The sequence below is a fragment of the Corvus cornix genome, chromosome 2 (genome assembly GCF_000738735.6).
Source record: "Corvus cornix cornix isolate S_Up_H32 chromosome 2, ASM73873v5, whole genome shotgun sequence".
In the NCBI taxonomy this organism is placed as follows: Eukaryota; Metazoa; Chordata; class Aves; order Passeriformes; family Corvidae; genus Corvus; species Corvus cornix.
The window spans coordinates 2,402,645-2,428,584 of NC_046333.1; the positions used below are offsets into that span (position 1 = coordinate 2,402,645).

At 46.4% G+C, this 25,940-nt stretch overlaps 1 protein-coding gene across 1 annotated transcript; it reads left to right on the forward strand.

The window, feature by feature from the left end:
- The first annotated feature begins 1,804 nt into the window (after positions 1-1,804).
- Positions 1,805-25,067, forward strand: LOC109143994 (obscurin-like). The gene is made up of 23 exons (XM_039549349.1): positions 1,805-1,850; positions 3,935-4,165; positions 4,872-4,953; positions 5,485-5,685; positions 6,221-6,281; positions 6,951-7,028; positions 7,167-7,339; positions 7,877-7,903; positions 8,195-8,347; positions 9,058-9,103; positions 9,522-9,599; positions 10,429-14,005; positions 14,580-14,702; positions 15,682-15,792; positions 15,911-16,078; positions 16,491-16,613; positions 18,845-19,015; positions 20,273-20,393; positions 21,223-21,462; positions 22,071-22,294; positions 22,749-22,824; positions 23,328-23,477; positions 23,604-25,067. Exons 1-23 carry the CDS (start codon positions 1,805-1,807, stop codon positions 23,779-23,781), a joined length of 6,438 nt encoding a protein of 2,145 aa, XP_039405283.1. The 3' UTR covers positions 23,782-25,067.
- The last annotated feature ends 873 nt before the right edge of the window (positions 25,068-25,940 follow it).

The following is a 25,940-nucleotide window of genomic DNA, read 5'->3' on the forward strand; positions in this document are numbered from 1 at the left end:
ACTCCTTTGTCTTTCTGTTGTTTTTAAAAAATCAGGGATGAGCGACAACCCTTCCACTCTTCCTCGGCTTCTGCCATAACAACTTGTCTAAGCTGTCTCTGTGTCAAGTCAGAATAACTGTTCTCCACCACTGTTAACTGAAAGGACAATGCCAAGCAGCCTTCAGCCCTCAAACTCCAGATAACTCTTTAAAAAAATAAGTATTCTTGTTTTAAACTTATAAAGGATAAAAGCTGTTCATGGAATCAGACCCAAAATAACAGCATAAAAAAATGCCAGGGCTTTAAAACATTTTTTCCTTTCTAGTAGGAAATCATCTTTGAAAATAATCCTCTGGTGAAGTGGGATGACCCAAAAATCCTAAGTAAAATGTCACCTAGCAGATTATTTCCCCAGTCACAGCTACAGAGAAAATACAATAGTGAATGAGATGGTTTGGCAGGTCTTTCATCTGAGCAAAACTAAACATGTTATGGGAATTATTTTAATCAGATGGAGACTTGACAGCTCTCTCTATGATTACATGCCTTAAATAAAAAAGAGGCAAATATTTCAGTAGTGCTGGTGGTAGGAAAGCACAGTCCCAGAACCTGGGATCTCTGATCCAGTAATGCCTTCCATGTTTTCCATCCCAGTAGAGCTGCTTTATGTGACTTCTAGAAACAGCTGCTCTTTTCCAAAACCAGCCAGCACCAAACATCCTTAGAGCGCTCCCTAAAATATTCCTACCTGCTGGGTAGAAAACTCCTCTGGATTTAACGTTTTCTCCTTAAATGAAAAAGAGATGATGCACTTTATCCTACGGTGTAATTCCAATGGTGAATATCAAAAGACAACCAGTACTTTTGGAACATGAGATCAAACCAGGTTTTGAAGCTATACCTGATAAAATAATTAATAATAAAAGAAGAAAATTAACTGAAACGCCCATCAAGCTACACCATCTTTTGGTTTCCTCAAGCCCCAGATGCCAAACGTTGCTCTGGTGTAACTTAGAACAGTACAAGGACATTTTCCAGTGAAGGTGCAGCAATACTGATGATGAAACATCACCAGGTCCTCTGTAAGAGTCCATATTACCTCCATATCAGTCACATCCTTGGGCAGGACCACCAGTTTATGCTGGTGTGAGCTCACTCATGTCCCTGATGCTGCCTGTGATCACAGCAGTGAGTCAGGAACTGTCCTAAGGCAAAGTTATGGGAGAACTCATGTGTACAAAGCTAACACTGGGTTTCCCTGGAGTGCATTTCAGTGGTGGACTTGCCAGTGCTGAGTTGATGGCTGGACTTGTTTTTAAAGGTCTTTTTCAACCTGAATGATTCTGTGATTCCATGATTTCCTCACCGCCATGAACTGGAACTGAAACACAGTTAAATTATCTCCTGTAAAGGCTGTGTGAACCCATGCTATCCTTCCAGCTGACCTATTTCCCCCTGTCCCTACTGCTTTTCCCACCTTTGTCTCTGTGTGTTTCCTTGCAGAAAAGTCAGTTTAGCCCAGTCAGCCAAGTGCCACCACTCTGGTGTTGTCCAACCCCTTTGCTTCCTGTGCTCTTTGCAAAAGTGCCAAATTCTCCTCTAACCTTCAGTGACTGCACCCAGCTGAGGTCAGGTGGACTCAGCTCTGGCACAAGGCACAACAGAGCTGGCTCCAAAGGTTGCCTCTGGGTTTCAGGCGTGCTCTCATGGGTGTTGTGTCTAACTTGCCCAATTTCTGCTGCCATCCAAAGCACAAAGGCAGGTTCCAGCTGAAGAACCAGGGGTGCCGAAGCCCAGCCCTGCTCCTTCCCGGGAAGAGGCGGATGCTGGAGGTGAAAGCGCTCAGGAACGCACTGTTCCCACTGACAGGTAAATACCCACCTCAATATTTCCACGTAATACATGTGGATCTCTGAAAGTGGCAGAGTTTGTTGCAAGAAAAGCAAATCCTCTGTGGTGGACCTGAACAGATTCTTGTAGGTTTGTTACTATTTTCAGAATCCCGGTGGCAATGCTTTGTCAAAGAAGGGTAAAAGAAGGTTGGAGAGAAATTAATCCCCCCCAAACCAAAATTCTTGTATTAATTTTAAGCAAATAACTCTTTGTCTGTGGTTAAACAGATCAATGGAGGGGTGTAATCCTGCACCTCTTGTATGTGGCTATGCCATGATCTTTTCTCTTGGGTTTCCTGAAAGAACGTCACCAGATGCAGGGGCAGGAGGCTGGAACAGGAGAGAAGGAGATGTGGTCTGGGATGTGCGCAGTGAAGTTTATATCGAGACCACGGAAAGAACTCATGTGTATAAGACTGAGGAGAAGACTCCAACAAGTAAGATCAAACACTGTTTCCCTTCCTAAATCCCATGATTGTCACTGTCTTCTCTTTTGGTAACAACTCCTGATGACTCTTTTTTTAAATATTCTGATTTTTTGAGTGGTGACTGTTTATTAAACAAAAAGTAATAGATAAGTGTGAAGATAAGAAGCCTAAAAGTAATGCCAGTATAGAGAACCCCAAATAAATTGCTGCTTTACCTCTTGATTTGACTTTAAACTACAGTTACATCCTAAATGGCCTGTCCTATAAATCCCGTTTGAGTAACTCCACCTCTGCCAGCACACTGGGAATGAAGTTGCAGTGTTGTGCATGCAGCAAACCCTTTTGTCTCACCAGGTCCTCCCTACATGCAAGTGACAATAGAGGATGTGCAGGTGAACTCTGGGGAACGTGCCAAATTCCAGGCAGTCATTGAAGGAACCCCTCAGCCCACAGTTTTATGGTTTAAGGTGAGTGCAGACTCTTCTCTGGCTGAGGATGAGGACCATGGGAGGGACTGTAGTGCACTATTCCACAGGGAATTTCTCCTACTCTTTCCTCCCACACCTCTCACACTGACCCTGGGTCGTGTCTGTAGAGTTTGTGGGACCATCTGTTCTCACTGAACCACCACCTGTGCATCCCACCCCGTGTTGCCACCGTGTCACCCTGGATCCTTTTGCAGAGAGGGCAACCAAGGTGGCTTTAGGGACCCAGAGGAGCAGCAAGGGAGACTGGTCCCACCTGAGTGCCACTGAGATGTGTGCTGCAATTTGGGGGCAGGGATAGGATTGAGGGGTTCATTCCCATTGTCAGTGTGACTTCCAGGCTCTGTATCTTTCCTGCAATTACTTGGTAAAATCAGTGTGACTAATGAGTATCCCATAGAAAGGAGGGAAATAATTTATTATTCCTTACAATATTGTTGTAATATCTTGCTAGAGCCTCCCTTCCATGCTGAAGAGCCCCAATCTGCCCTGTCAAACCTCATCTGGAAGCTCTTAGAGAGGACACTGATGATGAGGTACCATGATGTACACCATGGGCAAACCAAGGATTTAGCAGATTATGCTTTGTGTCTTATCCTTCATTTCTTCTCTAATAATTTCTAGTATCTGGTACCTTTTAGCTCCCACCAAACACTTAGCTGGTGCTGTCGTGGAGTTATTTACTCTAACTTAAAGTTTTGTTACGGTTTAATAAGGAAAAGCTCAGAAACAGAGATTTTATGTGGGAAAACAGGATTGCATCAGTTCATGTTTATGGTATTATATACATATATGTACATATTGTACTGTATTATTTCTTTTTATCTTGCATTTTACTGCCACGGGGACCTTTTGCAAGTGCTCACAATCTGCTCTGTATCACACACACTCCATCCTGCCCCTTTCTTCATAGCATTTATGAATATACAGAATCACAGAATCATTAAGGTTGGAAAAAGACCTCCAAGATCATCGAGTCTAATGTCTGACAGAACACCACCTTGTCAGCCAGACGCACATCCAGTTGTGTCTTGAACACTTCCAGGGATGGTGACTCCACCACTTCCCTGGGCACCGTTTTGTTTGTGAGATTTGCTAACGGAAATACTCTGTGTTGTACCTCTGCTCCTGTATCTTGTTTCTTGAAGAGCGGAAACATCTGTTTCCATCTTGGCTTTTCCAGTGCCAAAATGTCATTTCCTTCCCTCAGGGCACTTCACTGCTGACAGACAGCGACAGGGTCCATCAGGGGAAGGAAGGAACAACGTATTTCTTAATCGTGGACAATGCTGCCTTGGACGATGGTGGTGTTTATACCTGCGTTGCCAAAAATGCAGGAGGGGAGGTTTTGTGCAAAGCAGAGCTCGTCGTACGTGAAGGTAATGTCATCCTCTCAGCTGTGAAGGCAATGCCATCCTCTGAACTGGGAAAGTAATGCCATCCTCTCAGCTGTGCAGGCAATGCCATCCTCTCAGCTGTGCAGGCAATGCCATCCTCTCGCTGTGCAGGCAGTGCCATCCTCTCGCTGTGAAGGCAATGCCATCCTCTCGCTGTGAAGGCAATGCCATCCTCTCTGCTGTGGAGGCAATGCCATCCTCTCAGCTGTGGAGGCAGTGCCATCCTCTCTGCTGCAGGAGTTGCTTCCACTGCCAAACGTAATTTGTTGCAGTCATGTTCTGGTACCTGTATGGAATCTACTCTGTATCCTTGTAGAGCATTTGTATAGGGTCAGTATGGTGGGATCCAGGATAAAACAGAATCCCAGAATGGTTTGGGTTGGAAAGGACCTTAAAGATCATCTCCTTCCAACCTCCTGCCATGGGCAGGGACACCTTCCACTATCCCAGGTTGCTCCAAACCCCATCAAATCTGGCCTTGAACACTTCCATGGATGGGCCAGCTGCATGGGCAACCCTAAAGTCCATTTAGACACATTCTGTTCTCAAACAATTCCACTTAATTCTCTGTAGAAATTTAGAAGACCCCTCTAATTTTTCCTTCCTTAAATTGTCCTGTAATAACTTTGCACACTATTAGCAAGGCATTGTTGTCTGAATTTTCACCCTTATATTTTCCATTCCAAAGCTAAGAAAGACCAAGAAGGAAAGAAAGTGGCCACCAGGAGAAAGCTCCACTCCCATTATGAGGTGAAGCAGGAGATTGGAAGGTAATTGAATTTTCCAACTGTACAGCATCACTGCCAGGGAATATCTCGTTGCCCATCTGAGCTGCTGAGGCAGAGGTGGGTCCTGAAAAGTCTGAAAAGGTGGAAGTAAAGGCAGATGTGGGAGGACACTCCCAGGTGTGCTGGGAATGCTTTCCTGAGGTTTCTGATAGAGGATGGGACAGTGCAAACAGCTCCAACCAGAAAAAAAACCATCCAAAGGCTCACAGATTAGTGCCTGGGCATGGCTTCTTGGCAGTGGGAGCATCCCAATCCCGTCACATCAGGTCTGTCCCAGGGATCCAAGAGCACCAGCACGAGCCTGCATCACCCGCAACAGCTTTTCGCTTGATGGGAACACGTTGCTTCGCTTTGGAGACAGCCAGGAGAGGGCAACAGCACCTCACACACAGCAAAATGAGCTTCTTATGCCGCAGAATTGAAGCACTGAGCAGCAGGGAGCTGTCAAAGGCCAGGGTGTGGGAAATTCTCAGCCCAGGTCTGAACAGGGCTTGTCCTTCTATTCCTGCACAGGGGCTGCTTCAGCTTCGTGAAACGGGTGGTGCACAAAGGGAACAGGGTGTCCTGTGCTGCCAAATTCATCCCTCTGCGGAGCAAAACCAAGGCTCGAGCGCATCAAGAGAGGGATATTCTTGCCTCTCTGTCCCACGACAGAATTACCAGGCTCCTGGATGAGTTTGAAACACGAAAAACACTGATTTTGGTTCTGGAGTTGTATCCTTTTCTGTGCAGTTGTCTGAGGAGGCTGGGAAGTACTGGGTAGAGCTCATTTATTAAATATCTAAGCAATTAATCACTTTTTGGTTTTTTTCCTGAGACAAAAGGGCACACAATCCTTCTCTGCACTGCAGGATAGCACAGCTCTGTGAGAGCTCCACTGCAGTCCTGGGCTTCTGCTGGGTGAGAAAAATCAGACTTGTGTACACAAGTGTGAATGAGTTATTAAGCACCAAAATTCTTTTCTGAAACATCTGGAAGTTACGGGCTCTGTTTCCATGAGATTCAGTCTGGGTGAGCATGAGGGAAATGCAGAGCAGAAACCCCAAAATCAACAGGTAGATTTCAGAAGAAGTGATACCAGGTTTAGAGCAGCCCAGTTCTGCAAGGACTCTGCTGTAGCAGAGACTTTCATGACCATCACAGTGCCTGAGATCACCTCGTGAATTCTGCTGTTGGCTGCATGGAGGTGGCTCCACAATCAAAACAAGCTTTTCCACGTGGTTCTGTTGTCCCTTAATGCCACTGCCAGATGCTCCAATGAAGAGCTCCTGGACCGTTTATTCAAGAAGAGTGTGGTCACTGAAGCTGAGGTAATTTCTCTCTCTCATTTGAAAGTCCAGAGTTGGTTCTTTCTGCATTTTCCTTCTGGAATACGAGAAATGTCTTTGAACCAGTGATAACCTCTCAAAGCAGAATCAGCCCCTACAATGTTTTCCTATCAACTTTCACTGCTAAGCTGGCTTTCTTTGGGGAATAACTGGAAACAGCCAGTGGGTTTGACCACCAGCACTGCATTCAGCCTTAAAAAAAGACTGTATTTGCTCTATTTTCATAATTTCTTTGCTTCTTGTCATCTGCAGCTCCTGTATCTCCACTTACTTAATACCACTTTATCCCCTTATAACTATATTCTATCTACTCCCTTTCTGTCTTTAAAAGAAAAGCTGAAATTATGGTTTCTAAGGGATTTTTTTGAGATCCTTGGTGTTAAAAGTGCAAAATGTTTTACTTCTCCCATTTAGTAGCCAGGTGTCCGATATTTATTGGTAAAATTGATTTTTTTTTTTTTTTAAATTTTTTTTTTTTTTTTTTAGAAATTCTCAGAGGGAAACATCAGAGAATTATGGAATGGTTTGGGTTGGGAGGGACCTTTAAAGATCAAATCTTGGTGAAATCAGGGACTCTCCTATTTAATCTCACAATAATCAGTTTAATAATTGTTTATTTAATACTTGTTTAATAGTTGACTCAATTCTTAGGTCAAACTGTATATCAAGCAAATTTTGGAAGGAATCAAATATCTTCATGACAACAACATCCTTCATTTGGACATCAAGGTAATGTGCAAGGGGAGGTCTGGCTTTTCCCAGCCTCTTGCTGGCCAGGGAATGGGTGTTCTCTGAGTTAATCTTACAACTGAAAATACTCCCTTCTCTCAAGAAAAATTCCTCCATTTATTTTTTTTCACTCAATAGCCACTGAATATCCTCATGGTTTATCCTGAGAGGGAAGACCTGAAGATCTGTGACTTCGGATTTGCCCAGAGGATCACACCCGTGGAGCCTCAGTACAGCAAATATGGCTCTCCAGAGTTTGTTGCCCCAGAAATTGTTTCCCAGTCACCAGTGTCAAAAGCAACTGATATCTGGTAATCTCTCTCATTTTCCTAAAAAGCTTTTCCAGGCCCTCAATGGCCTGCATTTCCATTAGCTGTTAATTAGTAAATGGAGCAGTGATAATAACACAGGAAACTGAAAGCGAATGCTGACAATCCAAAAGCCATCAGGGCTCTTTAAAGCTCCTTCTGTCTAATTATTTTCAGCCATAGTTGAACTCTGACTGCTAATTAATGCAAAGGAGCATCTTAGAGGAGATGATCTCTATTTCAGGCAGCAACTAGAGACAATGATCCTAAAGGGCTTTCTAGAAAAGGCAAACAACTCCAGTATTTTCAGCCTTTTCCTCTGCCTGTGCTTTAAAAATGAAGGATTGCTTGAGAACAGGTTTTAAAAATATTGAAGGGGGGAAATGAATGGAAAAAACAATAGCTTTTGGGATTTATTATCCTTGAAAGGTGAGGAGAAGGTGGTCTTGCTGTTCCAGGCTGTCCAGTGGCAGGAAGAGGGACTTGAAAAGGGTGGATAAATAGTGACAAACATGACATTTGTGTTCCCTCTCTCCTCAGGGCTGTTGGAGTCATCACATATTTAAGGTAAATAAATCCTGGAAACACTCCCTCAATAACCCTTTGTCCATCAGAGCCCTCCTGTACTTTCCAGTGAGGGATTTGAATGGAGCATTCAGTCCTTCCATAATAAGGACAATTTATTTTGTGGTTTCCTCCTTTCCTTTTCTGGTTGCTCCTCACGAACACTGCAAGTCCCAGGCACGGAATCCCTCAGATTTTTAAGAACCCCACGTAAGCATTTGTGCTTCTGTCATTTGAACAGAAAACAGAAGTCTAAAACCTGTCTCCTTTCATTTTATGGTGTTAATAAACAAGCCTCACGTGCAAGTCTCCGTTTGCTGGGGAGAACGACAGGAAAACTCTCCTAAATATCCAGAACGGGGAAATTTCATGGACCATTCCTGATGTTGTTCACTTGAGTGAAGATGCAAAGGACTTCATGAAAGGGATCCTGCAGCAGCACCCCAAGTGAGTGCCCTTCTGTGCATCCCTCTGCTGGTGTCTCAGTGGGGACATCCCAGCTCATCACTTGGTTTGAGAAAGTAGAAAGCTGAGTGAGACATGCTGCATTTTCCCCTAATTCTTCTTTATTATTCCCCATTACCCAACCCACTACTCGGATATTTGCCAAATTGGCCTCTCTCTGGTGGGGTGATGGCCTTCCTCCCTGCCTCCTCCAGGCAGAGGAGTTTCTGGAATGACACAGATGAGTGGGAAGAGCACGGACTGGTACAGAGGGAGTTACGCAAGAATTAAATAACATTGACCACATTCATTAAGCAATTTCAAGTACAAAAGTTGGCTCAAAGGCATATTTACAGGCACTTGATTTTAATTTCATTTCTACTCTTTCTGCCTGCTGCCAAAGCTATTTTCACTCTGGCCACATAAAGAGGCAAAGTCACTCTCAGGGCTGATCTGGACACCCTTGAACCCCTGCAGAGAGCCATGAGCTCTTCCCGAGGATCTGTGGGGAGCGTCAGACCGAAAAAGGAGGATGTTTTCACCTCCAGAGGAGAAAACCTTGGGTTGGAATCTGCTGTGTCTTGTTGGCTTCTCAGCTCTCAACCTAAGGACACACCCCAGAGTGTAGGAGGGTGCAGCAGCACCTCCAGGAAGATCAGTGGTTGCTGTTGGAGGTGATTTCCTGCTAAAATGTTGATCTGTTCTCTTACCAGAGCCAGGCCGAGTGCTTTGGACTGTCTTTCCCACAAGTGGTTCATGGTAAGTTTGTCCTGGTCCTTGATCAGTCAGTTTTCCCCAATATCCAATCTAAACCTCCCTGGTGCAACCCGAGGCCATTTCCTCTTGTTCTATCACATCAGTGCAGAAAGGAAACTGGCCTTGCAGACCAAAGTTATGGTTTAAATTCCAAAGCCTTAAATCACCAAGGAAAAGAGTTAAAAATTAACAACAGCAAAAAGGATTTAATAGCATGTATTGAACAGGGCTTGCTTTTAGCACTGAAAAGCTGATTTTGTCTGCATTTAACTATGAAAGGACTGCAGGATTTGATCTACTGTAGCTTTCCTAAATTAAACAATCGTGTAAAGAGAGAATTCTAAAAAAACCCACCAAAACTTCTGAAAAAATGATGCCAGGATTTTTTAACCAATGATTTTCCTCTCATTCCACTTGGCAGCATAATGTCCCTCTTGAAGCAGCTCATTTCATTAATACCAAGCAGCTCAAATTCATTGTGGCTCGGAGCAAATGGCAGGTGAGTTGCCCTTAATCTGTGTTGATTCTGTTTAGTTATATCTGTTTTTAACTGCACCTGAATCTTTGAAAATCTTTTGGGCTTGGATCGCGCGAGCTCAGCAGAGATCTGAGCATGGCTCTGAGTTGGGAATAAGCCCAGGAGAGATGGATGTGTCAGGAATTAATTATCTAGGCTTTTGCAGCCTGGAGACCGCGGCAGGTGCCTGTAAGACACAAGGTTGTGTCTAAATTAGGTGCCCTCAGCTGCCTTTGCAATTGGACCTGAATTACACACATGTCCCAAGAAAACGCCTCTTTTCCTTAAGTTCCCCAAAATAATTGGATTGATTGCCTTCTGAACATGCCAGTTTCTCTCTGCTGGCTACAAGGAGATGCCCAGCTTCAACTGAGATGCCCCACATGGCAGAATTTAGAGCAGAGGAATCCCACCTCCTGTACTGTCGAAGCTCTTCTGCTGGCCTAAGTCACTGTAGGTTGTATTGCAGTAGTGATTCTCTCATCTGATGCTTCCCATCAAAAACTCCTTTCCATCTGTTTTGAGTGGCCAGATTGACTTTGGAAGTCTCTAACAGAGTCCTGTTTCCCCCAGTCACAAGAGCAAGCGTGTTCCCTGAAGTCAATTTAATTTCACATCTGTGAATGAGGGGAGAGGAAGATTTGGAGAGCAAATGAGGCCTGGATTAGTGACATGTCCAGAGGGTGGCAATGTCTAATTAGACTCATGGGTGAGGTATTTAGGGGTGCAGGAGCTCATTTTGGTGTGTTTGCTTTACCACACTCCCACCACGTTCCCATCTCCTTGTGCTGTGTCTTGTTTTCCTTCTCAGCGCTCCCTGATGTGCTACAAATCCATCCTGGTGATGAGGTCCATCCCAGAAATCCTCGAAAGGACCCACGACAACACCTCCCTGGCCATCTCCCGACACCTCATTGAGGAAAGCACTTCATCCAGCACCAGTGGCTCCTCTTCGGACAATGAGAACTCAAATTTCCCCCAAAAGAGGCACTTTGGCTCCACCCCTGAACTACACTCGCCCATATTTGATGCCCCAAGTCATCCCGAGCCTCTGAAACGTGCAAGTGAACGGGAGCACTCCAAAGCCTCCATCCCTCCAGTAAAACCCATGAGGAGGAAATATGCTTCCACGAAGGCTGAGGTGGGGGACAGATCACCCCCAGAAAGCAAAGAGCTCATGGCGAGTATTTTACAGGAGAAAGAGGAGAGGCTCCAGCCCAGCCTTCAAGTAGAGCTGTCCCAAAGAAGTGGTGCTGCTGAGCCTTCATCCCTGAGAGATTCCACGGAAAGCACATCGCTTCCGCATCAGAAAGAAAAACCAGACACATCTTTATCTGAAAAGGACAGAGTTGAAGAGGCAGGGCATGGGACAGAAAAGCCATCTGCCTGTGTTCCCAGGCAGAGTGTCATTAAAAGCACCTTCTACAGCCAAGCAACTGAGCTGCCTTCAAGGCCACCTTCCTCACCAGGCAGGGAGTTCAGAAGGCACCTGGACAGAGCCAGAAGGACTTTGAGGAAGGCAGGGTATTCAAAGGTGCCCCTCAGTGGTCTCCGTGAACCCCTCCTTGAGCAGTTTGAACTGGAAGAAGAAGAAGAAGAAGGAGGAGAAGATGATCGCAGGGAAAGCCTGCTGGGATCCTTGACCAAATCCGCATCGTTTGACACTGCCAGGAAGCCACCACACCCTGCCATTGCTGGTGCCAGCCGCAGCCATTCCCTGGATGACTACAGGCTGAGAGCCTCCAGATCCTTGAGGGAGCAAGATATTTTGGAGGAGGACTGTGATGTATTGTCCCAGGAGAGCTGCCCTGAAGGCAGTGATCACTGCGACACTTCCACAGGGCCTGGCAAGGGATGTTCTGCAGATGCAACAGAGCAAGGGGACATCAGGAGAGCCAGCAAGGACTGCTCAGGAGAGAAGCCCTCTCCCTCCACACACTGTGAGGGGAATGGGTGCCCACCTGCTTTTATACAACAAGTAGAGGGACTTCCAGTGTCACCTCACAGGAGTGAGAATAGGAAACGTTTACTGAGGAAGTCAAAAGCCACTGAGATTGAGGAGGACACTGAATGTTTGGAAAGCAAAAGCCCCATTCCGACTGCCCAGTGCTCAGGTGTAACAGCATCATCAGCTCCAAAACATGAGAGCATGGAGGGCAAATCTGCCTCTGCCCGTGCCTCTGACTCTGCTTTTCAGGAGGGCAAAGAGTCCATTTCAACCCTCACACAGTCGGAGATCACCTCCAAGTCATCTCCTCCGAGTAAGGGAGGGGTGTGTCTGTCCCAGGAGTCTGCTCCCACCGGCACCCACCCAGATCTAACAGGTGGAAGCTTGCTTATCAAAAGGGCAGCCCCAGCCCCACCTTGGAAAGACAAAAGGCAGAAACATTCAGATGAAAAGACTTCTGCTCCTTGCGCTGCTGAATCTGAACCCATGGAGCATGAAAGCTCCGCTGTTCCTACAGAACAAACAGAAACCGATTCACTTCCAGTATTTAAAGACAGAAGTCAGGAAATTCCTGGGAAAAGTGTTCCAGCAGCTACTGTCATGGTGGGCAAACGACCAGGTACAATCACACCTGGTGAAGGTGCTCCTCAGAAGCTGAAGATCCGTAAAGAGGTGAGATCTGCTGTCCTGGAAGATGCAGGAGTGGGTGTTACAGGAATCACTTCACCATCAGCCCACGGTGGTGAAAGCCAAACATACAAGAAGGGTCCTGTTTACTTAGACACAGCATCAGCTGTCCTGAAGGGAGAGCAACTCGCTGTTTCCAAAATCCCACCACCAGGATCAGTGCCAGCTCCGGTCTCAGATGGAGCACAGCAGGCTCACAGTAAGGAGAAATTTGCTGCTCTGAGGAGTAAAAGCCCAGCTGTCACCGAGATTGTTTCCAGTTTGGCCCATGAAGGAGCTGAACCCCAGGAGGCTCCTGAAGGCCATGGCTCAGAGCCTGCTGCTCTGGAGAGCACACACCCAGCCAGAGTTGTGTCCTCCCAAAGCACTGTCCTCCCTCAGGTCTGGGAGAGTGAAAATCAGGAACATCCAGAGGTGTCACTTCACAGTGAGATGAGATCTGTTGTGACAGCAGGTGGAAGCCGAGCAGCTGGACAGGCTGTGGCTGCTCCTTTCCCCAAGGCTGGACATGGGGTGTTTGAGGAGGACAGGGCTGGGATTTTGGATAGGCTGGAGAGTGGGAGCCCAGGTGCATTAACTGCTTCACAACCAGAAGTTGCTCCAGCTTCAGCCTATGAACTGGAATGTGAGGAATATCCAGAAGTTTATGGTGAGGATGGAGGCATTGCCTTAGAAAGTGGAAGATCCGATGCTGGAAAAGCTGTCCCACCACTGCTCCGCGGGGATCATGGTCAGGAGATGTCACATCACAGATCATCTTTCTACAGTGATGAGGAGTCTGCTGTGCTGGAGGGCTTAGTGGACGAGATGGTTTCCCTCTCTGAGGAGATGAATGTTTGGGCAGAGTCAGTTTCTGGAGAGAAGGAAAGCAGGAAGCACATTTCTCCTCGCACACATATGTTCTACAAAGGCAGCCAAGCACACATGGACACCTTCCCTTCCGTCCAACAGGGTGGAAGAGGAGAAGTCTCCGAGCAGGATGACCTTGCAGAACCCTACCTTGCCCTGAGTGAGGAGCCAGGAGTCCTGGAAGGGCAGGGAGCACGGATAGTTCCTCATGAATGTGAGCAACTGGAGGACTTGGCATTTGAGACCCCCCCTTCCAGCCGAGAGAGCATTTCCTCAACAGAGAGCTTGGACACTGGAAAAAGACCCATCCACGTGCCAGTGATCAAGGACACTGGCAAACACCCTGAAGTTTCTTTGGTGAAAATCAAAGACCTGGCAGATGAAACACCCAGTCTTGGCAGTGGCCCTCAAAAATTTGACATCTCAGAGGTGGAGCCTGCCTATTTGAATTTCTCGGATTTGTACGACATAGTCTATTTTCCATTTGAGTTTCTGAGCTATAAGAAGCCTTCACCCAAACCAGTTCCTAGACGGTTCATGCTTCTTGAAAGGGCAAGGTCCCCTCCTGCAGGACATCTCCATAAGGATAAAAGACTGTGCATCAGGGAACAGGAAGACAAGAACAGGAAGAACCGCTTGGAAATATCTGAGGATTCAAAGGCAACTAACTTACTAGCCATGGGGAAAGGGGCAGAGAACCACAAAGAAATGTATAGCTCCCAAAAGTACTCCAGTGGAAAGCAGAAAAGCTCCTTCCACACCAAGCCTGGACTCTTTAAGCCATATGCAAGGTCTCACTCAGTGGAGCAGTCGGTGGAGCAGAGTCTGAAGAAGAAAGTAAAAGCTTCTGTTGCCCATATTTCAAGAATCCTAAAAGGAAAGATGTCTCCTGAGCCAGAGGAAGGTAATTATCTCACTCTGTTCCTTCACAGATGTGCTGCTATAACTGGGCTCTGCTAAAGCTGCCTTTTTCTTTTTCCCCAGCATATCTGAAGCTGTGATTAGACTGGGATTGCAAATCTGGCTGTGGCAGGTTCTGAAATCAGCACTCTCCACCATCAGGTCTCTGTTAGTGGCTAGCTTCAGTGCAGAGTCAGCTGGGTTAATCCACTGATGGAAGGGGCTCAAATTCCCTGTGTGAGCTTGCACAGCAGCAGTTCAGGGCTGGGTGATGCTTTCCTTGCTGCAGTTATCATCTGACCATGGCAAAAAAGGTTTAAGTGACTGGGAGAAGCTGAAGTCACCCTGGCTACTGGACATCAGAATCTGTCCTTTCTTCGCTGCCATCCCTGGATATTCCCTGTTCCTCCAGGACAGTGTTCTGTTTGCAGCAGCTGTCACAGCCTTCCCTGTTAATCAAAGGCCCGCTAATAAGGGAACCTGTGATTGTTTATGTGTGAAGGCAGAACTGTCACTGCAAATGGATGCCACGGGGAGAAGGATGGCCTTGAATGACTTCTCATCCTTTCTCATAACAGAGTTTGGTGAGCTGGAAAGTGAGGCAGCAGAAAAGGAGCTGTTGGTAGGGGCCGAAGGATCGCTGAAGAGGAAATCAGCACTGCCTTCATTCAAGCTACCAAGCCTCATCCCAAAGGAGAAAGGTATTGCTGTGGCAGGAGTAGTTGGTTTCTTTTACCTCCAGAGGGTGATTTAGCAAAGCTGAACTTGCTTTTTCCCTGGGAAGTTCCCCCTTGACTCCATCAGGAGCATTTTCCAAGGTCAGGTTACTGCCCCAGCATTCAGCAGAGCCCAGACAAACACTGGGAAGGGCAGGTGTGGGAGGCTGGCAGCCCCTGGCCACTGTGGAGAAGAACCCCAGAGAAACACAGAAGAAAACCTGAGTTCCCCTTTCCCATGGAGATAGGAGCAGATTTGATGCTCTATGGGGTTTTTCTTTCTTCAACATCCACCTTTCATGTCTCCTCTCTTCTTCTGTTGTCTTGATCACAGAATCATTTAGGTTGGCAAAGACCTCTAAGATAATCATTGAGTCCAACCATTAACCCAGCACTGCCAAGGCCACCACTAAACCATGTCCCCAGGTGCCACACACCTGTTAAATCCCTCCAGGGATGGTAACGCTTTCCTGGGCATTCTCCTCCAATCCTTGACAACACTTTCCATGAAGATATTTTCCCTAATATCCAATCTCAACCTTCCTTGGTGCAACTGGAGGCCGTTTCCTCTGGTCCTATTAGATCCCCTCATACTTGAAATTCCATAATTTAGTTTTGCCCCCACATTTAGGCTCGGCCAGAGGAACACCCTTGCTGTGACAGGGTCTCTCTCTCCTCTGAGCTGTTCTGCTGCCTTAGCTGTGCCAGGGCTGGGCAGATATTCCCCATGGATTTTCCAAGATCCATCTGGATCTGTCACACTACACCCATGGGTGAACGGGGTTCCTTCACCTGTGTGCTCAGTGCCTGTGGGATTCTCCAAACAGTGGTCAAAGGAATGGCAGACCATGAACCAGAAAAATTCTTGACCCCATTAAAAATGCTTTCTGATGTCCTGCAGGGATTTGTTTTCCACAAAGCTCTCCTGGCTATTCTGAATCACCGCTTTTCCCCCTCTCTGCAGCCCCATTGTTCGTTGAGGAGCTCATGGACCAGGCTGTGGCCGCTGGACAGTGCGTGACGCTCTCGTGCCGGACGGCAGCTCACTCCTCCCTGCACATCAACTGGTTCAGAGGTGACACTGCCAATCCTCCTGAGAGTCCCTGACCCCCAGGACAAGGCTGCAGGGAGAGCTTTAAACACCTTGGTATCAATTTGCAGGGTACTTATCTCTCCCATCTCCTGCTTTCCAGATGGGATACCTGTCCAGAGCAGCAGCCGGATCCTCATCTCATCCACACTCAAACACTTCCAGCTGTTAACGATCCTCTCTGTTAATGCTGAGGATTTTGGAATTTACACCTGTGTGGCTACAAACTCCCTGGGCTCAGCATCCACCTCTTGTGTCATACGGAAAGCAGGTGAGAGAAGGAGTCGCTACAGAAATAGGTACTTAAGTACTTCTGCCCCAAAATGTGACCTGTGAATACTTTTGAGGTGAGATTTCTGCACATGGGTGCAGAGAAAAATCTCTCCCTGGCTGTGGTCCACAAGGGAGGACCACAATGTGCAGGGTTCATTCCCTCTTCTTCACTCTTTCTCTCCTGGATGAAGAACCACTCCAAGACAAAATCTTAGTGCTGAATTTAAATTAGGGTTGGTTAAATTGCTGTTCCACTAGCTGTGTGTACATATATGTATATATTAAAAATATATACATGTTTTACACATATATACAAATAATATCTGTAGCTGAGACATGCTGGGTGTAGAGTTTTGTATCACTGCAGTGCTGCTGTTAACACTCATGGGGTCTGTGCCTCCTCTCCACAGAGGTTCCCCCCAGCCCTCCACCCCCTGACATCGTTGAGGTCTACAAGGATGGAGTACAGATGGTTTGGAAACCTGTGGAAACCAACATCCCTGTCCATTACACTGTCCAGTGCAAGACTGAAGGTAAAGCACTGTCCTTATGCTTTGCAAGGAACACCTCAGTTTGTATGATCTCTTCACCAGATGGATATGTTATTATTATTCAGAAACAACCTGATTTAACTCCCTAATTTAGAGTTAGGAATGGAATTCATTCTACACTTCAACAGCCATCATTTAGCCATCTAAAAGCTAGGGGTTGTGCTGGTTAAATCAGCCTGGAATTTGCATAATACCAAGGCTTTGCTAAAGTGTGAATCAAACAAGGCTGTGTGGAAGCTACAACCAAAAAGTGAGCAGCCACAGGTGAAAATGCCTGCTCTGATATGCAGCTCTGAGTAATCTGACAAAATTAGACACTAATAAGACAACATCATCTCAGGCTTTCTGCACAGTGTTGGAGAAAGATGGTTTATCAAACAGGCAATTTATCCTCTGCTGAACAGCTGTGCTTTCTTTTCCCACTGGCTATGGAGGAAGCTTAGGGCAAAGAGCCAGGACAAGATAACCAAATTTTGGCAAAACTGAATCACCCCTTTGATATTCTCTCTTGAGGCTTGGTCCAGAGGCTGATGAAAGTCAGTGGAGTAGTTAACCATGGAATGGCTTGGGTTGGAAGGGACTTTAAAAATCATCTCATTGCAGCCCTCCTGCCATGGGCAGGGACACCTCCCACTGTCCCAGGCTGCTCCAAGCCCATCCAGCCTGGCCTTGGGCACTTCCAGGGATTCAGGGGCAGCCACAGCTGCTCTGGGCACCCTGTGCCAGGGCCCCAACACCCTCTGAATAATAAATTCTTCCTGACATCTAATCTAACCCTTTCCTCTCACAGTTTAAAGCTGTTTCCACTCATCCTGTCGCTATCTGCCCTTGTCAAAAGTGGATGTTTTCCTGTTTAGTTACAAAAGCTTTGTATCAAATCCCCAAGGCTGTTCTGCCTCTCTTGGGATGGCTTTGCTGTTGTTATTATCAGTGTGATGTCTGATAGCAATTCCTGCTGCAGCCACACAAACACAGCCCTTTGGATTCAGCTGCTCCATGTTCCTTCACTTAATTCTCCAAACAAGCAAACACACAAACATTCCTTTCTGCATTAGCATGGGCATGGGCAGCAGCTTTCTGCCTTTTCCCTCTGGAGCTGGTGTGAGTCACTTTTCCTCCAACACCACTTTTTTAATCATTTTTCCTTTTGACACAAATGTAGGAGAGATTTTGGGGAGGACAAAAACACAAGTTCTTCCAATTAGGAAGAAAAATGTGAAACAGCATCTACAATCTTCCACTGTGTTCTGTGTATTTGGCAGGAACATGCAAGGTCCTGCTCTCCTGAGCACATGAGGATTAAGATAATCAGGAATAAATTCCTTGTTTTATCCATTATTTGACAACAGGCTTTTGTACGCTGCTTCTGCAGATCTTTATTTCTAAGCTGTATCTGCTCCTTCTTGCACAAACACAGCCCCCAATTCAACCAGTACCCTGCAAAGTCATTGATACCTTGGGTCTGGGTGGGGAATTGCTGCTTATCCAATGGTTTGAGGCTCTCTGCCAGAGTTTATTTGAATGGATGGATGGGTTTAATCTCAGGCAGTCATAGAGAGTTGGGTTCAGCCTTGAGCACAGCAGCAAAATATGGGACACCACATCATGTGGAAGGAATGTTGATTAAATGTTTGCTGGTGATTTTCTCCTTCCTAACTTAGTCCCATGAATAATGAGTCCAGAACATACCTACAATTACAGTTCTGTGAGAAATCATAAAATTCATAAAAGCTGAGTAAAACTGCCCATGTTTCCAACACTGGATTTGTTAGGATGGTGTTAGTGGATGGTTCTGACCAGGAATCCTGCACCTCATGGTCTCAATTGGATTCAAGACACAGCCAACAGGGAAAAAAAAAATCAGTGATTTATCATTAGTTTGGAGTTCTTGATGTATATTTCCAGTAGAGTTTGGTGGTAAGAATCAGATAAAGAGGAAAAAATACAGGAAGGTTTCACCACTCCTCTGGAATAATATTGGCACAACTTGGAATTATCAGACATAAACCAGCTGATTTTAGAGAAGAATAACACAGGTACAGCCCAAAAGTTGGCCATGGTAAATTGTTTTCTCCATATTCCCAGCACATAAGTAAAGTTAGTAGAAAAAGAAAACTCAAACCACAACAAAACCCCAAATCTCAAAAAACCTCCAACCTGTTGTGACCACCCCAAATGAGTCCTGATCTCTCTTCTCTCTTTCCTTGGTTAAGATGGGGAGTGGACGACTCTCGCTTCTGACATCACCGACTGCTGCTACTACGCCAGAAATCTCCCCCAGGGGTTCATCTACCACTTCAGGACAGCCTGCACCAACAAGGCAGGGATGGGCCCCTACAGCAACCCCTCTACCAAAGTGAAAATCACTGGGAAGGATCAGATGGGTAAGATCAAATGACAAGAAACCATTGGGATTTCCTACATCAAACCCACTGCATCCTTTTAGCTGTGCGCCCAGAAGCCAAGAGCAAGTGAATCAAGGCCAATTCCACTTGGCTCAGGGTGGTTTGGGGCTTTTGCATATAAAATTCTATTATTTTCTAATTATTTTCTGATTCTGGACGCAGGGAAATAAGTACAAACATATTAAAAAACCCAATAAGGTAACAGCATCATGTAAATACAAACAATATGTAAATATATATAAAATTAAATAGTAAAACAAAAACCTGGGAACTGTAGATTACCTACTGAAGACACACTCAGTTTTGATTTGAAATCATGAGAAAATTGTACAATAAATGTGTCACTGGAGGCATTTATCTACTGATACAGATTTTGCCCTGGTGAAAACTCTGGACTTTCTTATATTACAGACTAAATGCTAAATTCAGTACTTAACTTCTCTATTCTGGTGTTTTCCATTGGGAATTATTGTCCTTCAGTGGTGAATGTTCCAGCTGTATTTTGGCTCTAAAGTAAAGAAAGCTCAATTTACTATTTTTTCACCTGTTTGACTACTTTGTACTACTCATATGTTTTTAAAATTAAGAGATCCATAACCCCACAGCAAACATATCTTCATAGCAAAGGAAATGTCCTTTCTGTGAAGAAACAGAAGGATGGTCTAGCTGGAATTTCCTCCCAATGGAGAGGACTGGTCTGTAAAAATCGGTTCACAGAGATATTTTTAACTCACCCCAAGTCCTCTGCTTTCCATTTTCTCAGGATTAGTTATCATGAATGTGTCCAGCATTTCCAAGCAGATGCTTTAAAGGGATGCTATAGTATTTCAGGGAGTGCTTGGACACAACCACACGCCAGAACCAGAGCAACAAGTTCCAGCTGCTGTCCTGAAATGTCCAACCACAAGAAGTTTCTAATTTCTTGTCCGTGTTCACCGCGTCCTGAGGACTTGTTGTGTGAGAAGACAAGAAACAGTGGCTAAGATGTTTGATACCATAGCACAGAACATAGAATCCATCTCATTCTGTCTGGAGTGGCCACACCAGGGAATTTTTGGGTGGACAGAGCAGAATCTGTTGCACTCCAATAGCACTGAGTGCCACAGCTGGAACACAGAGTCGCCTGGAGAAAGCTCTGCTTGTTGTTGCTCATACATAGCAGGGAAGACTCAGAGAGGCTCCAGTTTCCACACAGAGCTGTTTTCCCATGTAACCCCTGTCCCTTTTTCCCTGCAGAGCTTCGTGCTGCCACGCAGGAGTTCCCATCAGCTGCTTCTGAAGACGAGAGTGAAATGATCACACCACCTGAGCCCTTCCCTACCTACCAGACCTACGCCTTCCAAACCGAGATCAAAAGGTAGAGAATCCAACTGAGCTTTCAGGGAAATCCCACATCTGAAGGAGCAGCTCTCCTATGAGGAAAGGCTGAGAAAATTGGGGTTGTTCAGCCTGGAGAAGAGAAGCATTGGGGTGACCTAATTGTACCTTCCAGTACCTGAAAGGAGCCTACAAGAAAAGATTGAGAAGGACTTTCTATAACGGGTTGTAGTGACAGGACAAGGGGATAGCTTCAAACTGAAAGAGAGTAGGTTTAGATTAGATACTATGAAAAAATTCTTCCCTGTGAGGGTGGTCCCTGGCACAGGTTGTCCAGAGACACAGGCTGCCCCATCCCTGGAAGTGTTCAAGGCCAGGTTGTTTTACCACCCTCATTATAAAAAAACCTTCTTCCTCACATTGAGTCTAAATCCACCTTCTTTTAGTTTAAAACCACCACCCCTTGTCCTGTCACAACAGATGTGCTGGGCAGCAGGGCAGCCACTTGATTTATCATGAAGTGAGCCCAGGGCTAACAAAGTTTCCTGTCCTTGCTTCATCAACGTTCGCAGCCACCATTTCAGTCAGGATGCTGGGATTCAACTTTCTCTGCCTAAAAGAGAGACACTGACTTCTGTTGCCAAAAAGGAGTAGTTCTCTTGCTCTCTCTTCTCTCTCCAGAGGAGTTAAGCTCTCACTCCTGTAATTTAAAGTGACTGTACAGTTTAAAGACACAGGAGGATGTGCAAACTGTGACAATAGATGCAGTAACTCCCCACCAGGCACAGATGAAAAACACAGCATGGGATCCTGGTGGTTTTAGAGAACAGAAGAGAAGCCTAACGTGCCTTTGTGTCCCTTTGTACCAGGGGCCGATTCAGCATCGTCCGGCAGTGCCGGGAGAAGGTGAGCGGCAAGACTTTGGCTGCTAAAATCATCCCTTACTGGCAAGAGGACAAGCAGGCTGTGCTGCTGGAGTACCAGGTGCTGAGGAAGCTTCACCACACAAACATAGCCCAGCTGAAGGGCGCCTACGTCAGCCCACGGCACTTGGTGCTGATCCAGGAGATGTGTGTGGGACCAGAGCTGCTCCACTCTTTGGCGTTACGGTAAGAACAAGAGGGAAGGGTTTTCCAGTCAGGGCTGGTGTGGGGAGGAAAACACCTGTTGCTTTGTCCTGACAAACTGGATCATTCCTCTTCATCTGTTCCAGTGTGGTATCATTGCACACAGGATTTGTAAAGTGTTTGTTCTGCAACTTCTTGTGAGATAAAAAAATTACTTGAGGTCCCTACAGCGGGACAACTCAGGGCCACCCAGCTGAGATGCTGAAAGCAGTTTAGAGTGGTTGATACGAAACCCCGTCTCCCAAAAAGTGGACGTTACTGTGGGTCAGGAAGATTCATTTTTTCTCACAACAGCACAGAATGGATCTGCTGAAATCATGTGGTTAAAAGCAAGGGAATGGTGGGCATCAAATCTGCTTTCTCTCTTTCAGCTCTACAACACCCTGAACTTCTTGCACCTGTAAACCTGACTCACAGGATGGACCAGCCTCTCCACATACAGCAGATTTGCTAAAATGGAGTTGTTTCTTCTTGACTCTCAAGGGCCTGTTGGGCTCAGACACCCAGGGGAGGGTGATAGTGGGTGTAGAAAGGCATTTTTGGGCATGCAGACAGGACACCTCAGTTTTCTATCCCCTTTCTCCCACCAGAACATCGTACTCAGAGGTGGAGGTCCGAGACTACCTGTGGCAGATCCTCAGTGCCACCGAGTACCTCCATGCACACAACATCCTGCACCTGGACCTCAGGTCTGAGAACATGATCATCACTGAGCCCAACTTGCTGAAACTCCTGGATTTTGGGAACGCACAGTTCTACACACCAGACAAATTTATTACCATGGACAAATGCTCGGACTATGTCGAAACCATGGGTGAGTAGAGTTCAGTCACAATGACTTGGGGTTTATCTGCAATCTGTGATAAACAGAAAAACACAAACATTGGTCAAGGCAGCAGTAGGTCCCAGCAAGGAAAGCTTTCCAAGTGCTGCTCTGCAGTGACAGCGTGAGTTTGTGGGAGCAGTGAGTGGTGACAGCTGTCCCACTGCAGACCACAGGGGACAGAGCTCACAGCAAAGCCACCCTGGCTGGCATCCATGTGTCCATTTATCCGGGGATAAAGCACTGCTGCCATCTGCCCAGAGGTCCTCATGGTTTCCCGGCAATTAGCATCCCCATGGGTCTCCCACCCCAATCAGCTCCCTGTCCTGGGAGCCGCCTCTGCTTCCCTCTTGGGAAGGCAGCAAAGCATTAAAGTACCCACTGCTTTTGTGCTGCTCCCAGTGAGTTGGAGAGGATCTTGGCTCACACCAGCTTACTTTTCCAGCTCCAGAACTGCTGACAGAGCAAGGAGCCCTTCCCCAGACTGATATCTGGTCCGTCGGAATCACAGCCTTCATCATGTGAGTCAGTTGATTGTTCCCTGCCCTGTGAGTGGCTTTAAAACCACAATTTCAGAGAGTTAATCTCAGCTGTGCCCCCTCTCCTTGGCAATGACATGGAAAACTGTGAGATGGAGGGGATGGATGGGCAACCTGTGCCAGGGCCTCACTGCCCTCACAGGGAAGAATTTCTTCCCAATATCTAATCCATAGCTCTCCTCTTTTAATTTAAAACTGTTCACCCTTGTCCTGCCACTACAAGCCCTTATCCAAAGTCCCTCTCCAGCTCTCTTGGAGCCCCGTTAGGTGCTGGAAGGGGCTCTAAGGTCTCCCTGAAGCCTTCTCTTCTCCAGCATGAACACTCCCAACTCTCCCAGCCTTTCCTCACAGCAGAGGTGCTCCATCTCTCTGATCACCTTGGTGGCCTCCTTGGGACTTACTCCAACAGCTCCACATCCTCCTTATGCTGGGAGCCCCAGAGCTGGAGGCAGCTTCATGTTATCAATTCTCTTCTTGTGGGGCAGGTTGAGTGCCAACTACCCCATCAGCTCTGATGCACCCTGTGAATTCCTGAGAACAGCCAGGAAGGGCAAACTGAAGCTCACGCGGTGCTATGCGGGTCTCTCCGGGGGAGCAGTGTCCTTCCTCCAGAGCACTCTGTGTGCAAACCCTTGGTAAGATGCTGTCTGTCCTCCCAGCAGCACAGCTGGTGCAGATCCTGGGTATTGCCCCTTCATTTGCAAGGAGCCTCCTCACCCAGCACGGATCCCTGACTGACCCCTCACCTTTGTCTGTCCTAGGGGAAGGCCGTCAGCCTCCGAGTGCCTTCAGAGCCCATGGCTCCAGGAGACAGGTTTGGACAACAGGCAGCAAGCACTGGTCACCTTCCCCACCATCAAACTGAGGAATTTCCTCATGGAACGGGAAAAGAAGAGGGGACTGCTGTGCTCCAAGTATGGCCTCATGATTGCACAGTGACATGGATGTGGTGACAGATGGGAATTGCCTCCCTGTGCCCTCCTGCACTGAGTGTTTGGTACCAAACCCTCCTGCCAAGCTGCTGTGCAACAGCTGAGCTGGGGGAGCTGCTCTCTGCCCAGCCCCACTGTGTTTTATCTGTGTGTCCTGCCTGCCACGGGCTGCTTCTGTGTATGTGTGACTCGTGGGGGGAACTGGCCCATTGGACAGTGAAGGCAGCAAATCCAACAGTGAACTTGTAACATGCAGATTTTGTACCACTAAGAGACTTTGCCACTTTGAAGCTGAGCTGCTCTTCCCTGGGGAGCAGGGACACATCTACCCAGAGATCCCAGAGATGTGGTGGCAGTATCCCTGGCAAAGGCTGAGTGTTTTAATTCTTTAAAAAAAATCCTCAAATGTCACGTTCCTCTTTGAGCTTCAAACCCTGCTTTCCTCTGCAAAGGATGGTGTTGGCTGTGTTGTTGCTTTGTTCTCATAACCTCAGTGTTCCTTCGAGTTTCTCTGCAGTGATTGATGTATCTGTTGGTTCCCTCAATTTTCCATACAAGCAGCAGTAAGTGGAGGCTTTCTCAGAGCTGTGTCTGGCTGTGTTTAGAGGAAGGAGAACAGAAAAACATTTCCTAATGCATTACAGTTCAGTACTAGAAGTAAGGCTGTTTATCCAGGGGCGTTCTTTCCCAACAAGTTTAACCCATATTGTTCCAAACCTGAAAGGTGGAGCATTGTGACTCCTTCCCTTGCTCAGCATGCAGAGCAGGAATTGTCACTGAGAGCAGAGGAGCTTTCCCTGTGCTGTGGAGAGCAGACACTGACTCAATAGATTGTAAAACTTGAAATGTTGAAGTAAAATTGTCTTCACTGTGTGCTACAGGAGAGAAACCCAAGGGCTTAGGGCCAGACTCTGTGCTCAGTTCTCTGGTGGGACAGGCACTGCAATGAGGGCTGCCCCCCAGGAAACCTTTCAAGACTCTGGATTCCATCCAATTTAACTTCTTTTACAAATCCAGTCAGGTTTTTTGTTGGCACAGGCTGGTTCTTTGCTCTTGCTGATGCACTTCGGGATGGAAAGCTCAGTGCCAGTGAAAAACCTATCTAAACAAAAAACTTAATTGTAGATTAACTCACTTGGAGCTTTCACACTCTTTCATATATGACTTCTTTTTTTTTTTTTGCTTCTCACAACTGCATGCATTTGAGCATGTCTGAGATCTTTTATAGACCCAACATTGTTAGGTTAAATAAACCATTCTGATGAGCAAGTAAAGCCAGATTTTTCTGCGGAATCACTGTCATTATTTTTATATCCCTTCCCTGAGCTCTGTCCTTATTTGTGCAGCACACATCCCTCGCCCCTCAGTTCTGACCTGGACTCTTTGTGATAACCAGTATACACTGTCGATGAGCACGGAACAACTTCCACGCAAGATATCCACACAAAAAATCCTTTTCCTAGAGCTTTGGAAGGAGGACATCACTTGGTCAGGATGTGATGATGGCTCTGAGCTGCCCAGCTATCCCAAGGTATTCCTGAGCATGGTTTGGATCTTGCACTGACCAGAATATGAGAAGTGCTTCGGAGGAATAAACTCATGGGTGACAAGAAAAATAGGTGAGAGCTGTTGATGGAGCATGGAAGGAGTGAAAAGATGCTGGAACTGCTAGTGGATATATCAGCTGTCAGAATGAAGCCTCACAGGTAGTTTTTGTTTCCCTTGGTTCTGCCACAACTGCTTGATAGTTTCTGCCTGAATTTCCACCACCACCACCATGAGGTCAGGACTAACAACCAGTCTGGCAGGCTGGGATAGTTTGCCCTTAACACACAGTTACAACATCACCCTGCCCTTTGCAGAACAAAGCTGGATCTGATGTTTGGATATGTGTGAAAATGTTTGAGTTTCATTCCTCGACCATAAATAATCTCCAAAGTCCAAGGTTAGTGTTGATGCCTTTTCCTGGTCTTAAAATCAAGAGTCAAATATGGTTAGAAGGGGAAAAGGGATTTTACCTTGGTATTTATTTTAAGGATCCTTAGGTGCACTATGTCCAGGTGGAATGCACCAAAATGCACCCCGCAATGCACCCACCCCCAAAAGATGTGGTATAACATTCTAGGTGTTACTAATTAACATATCTATCAAAGATTCCCCAATGAG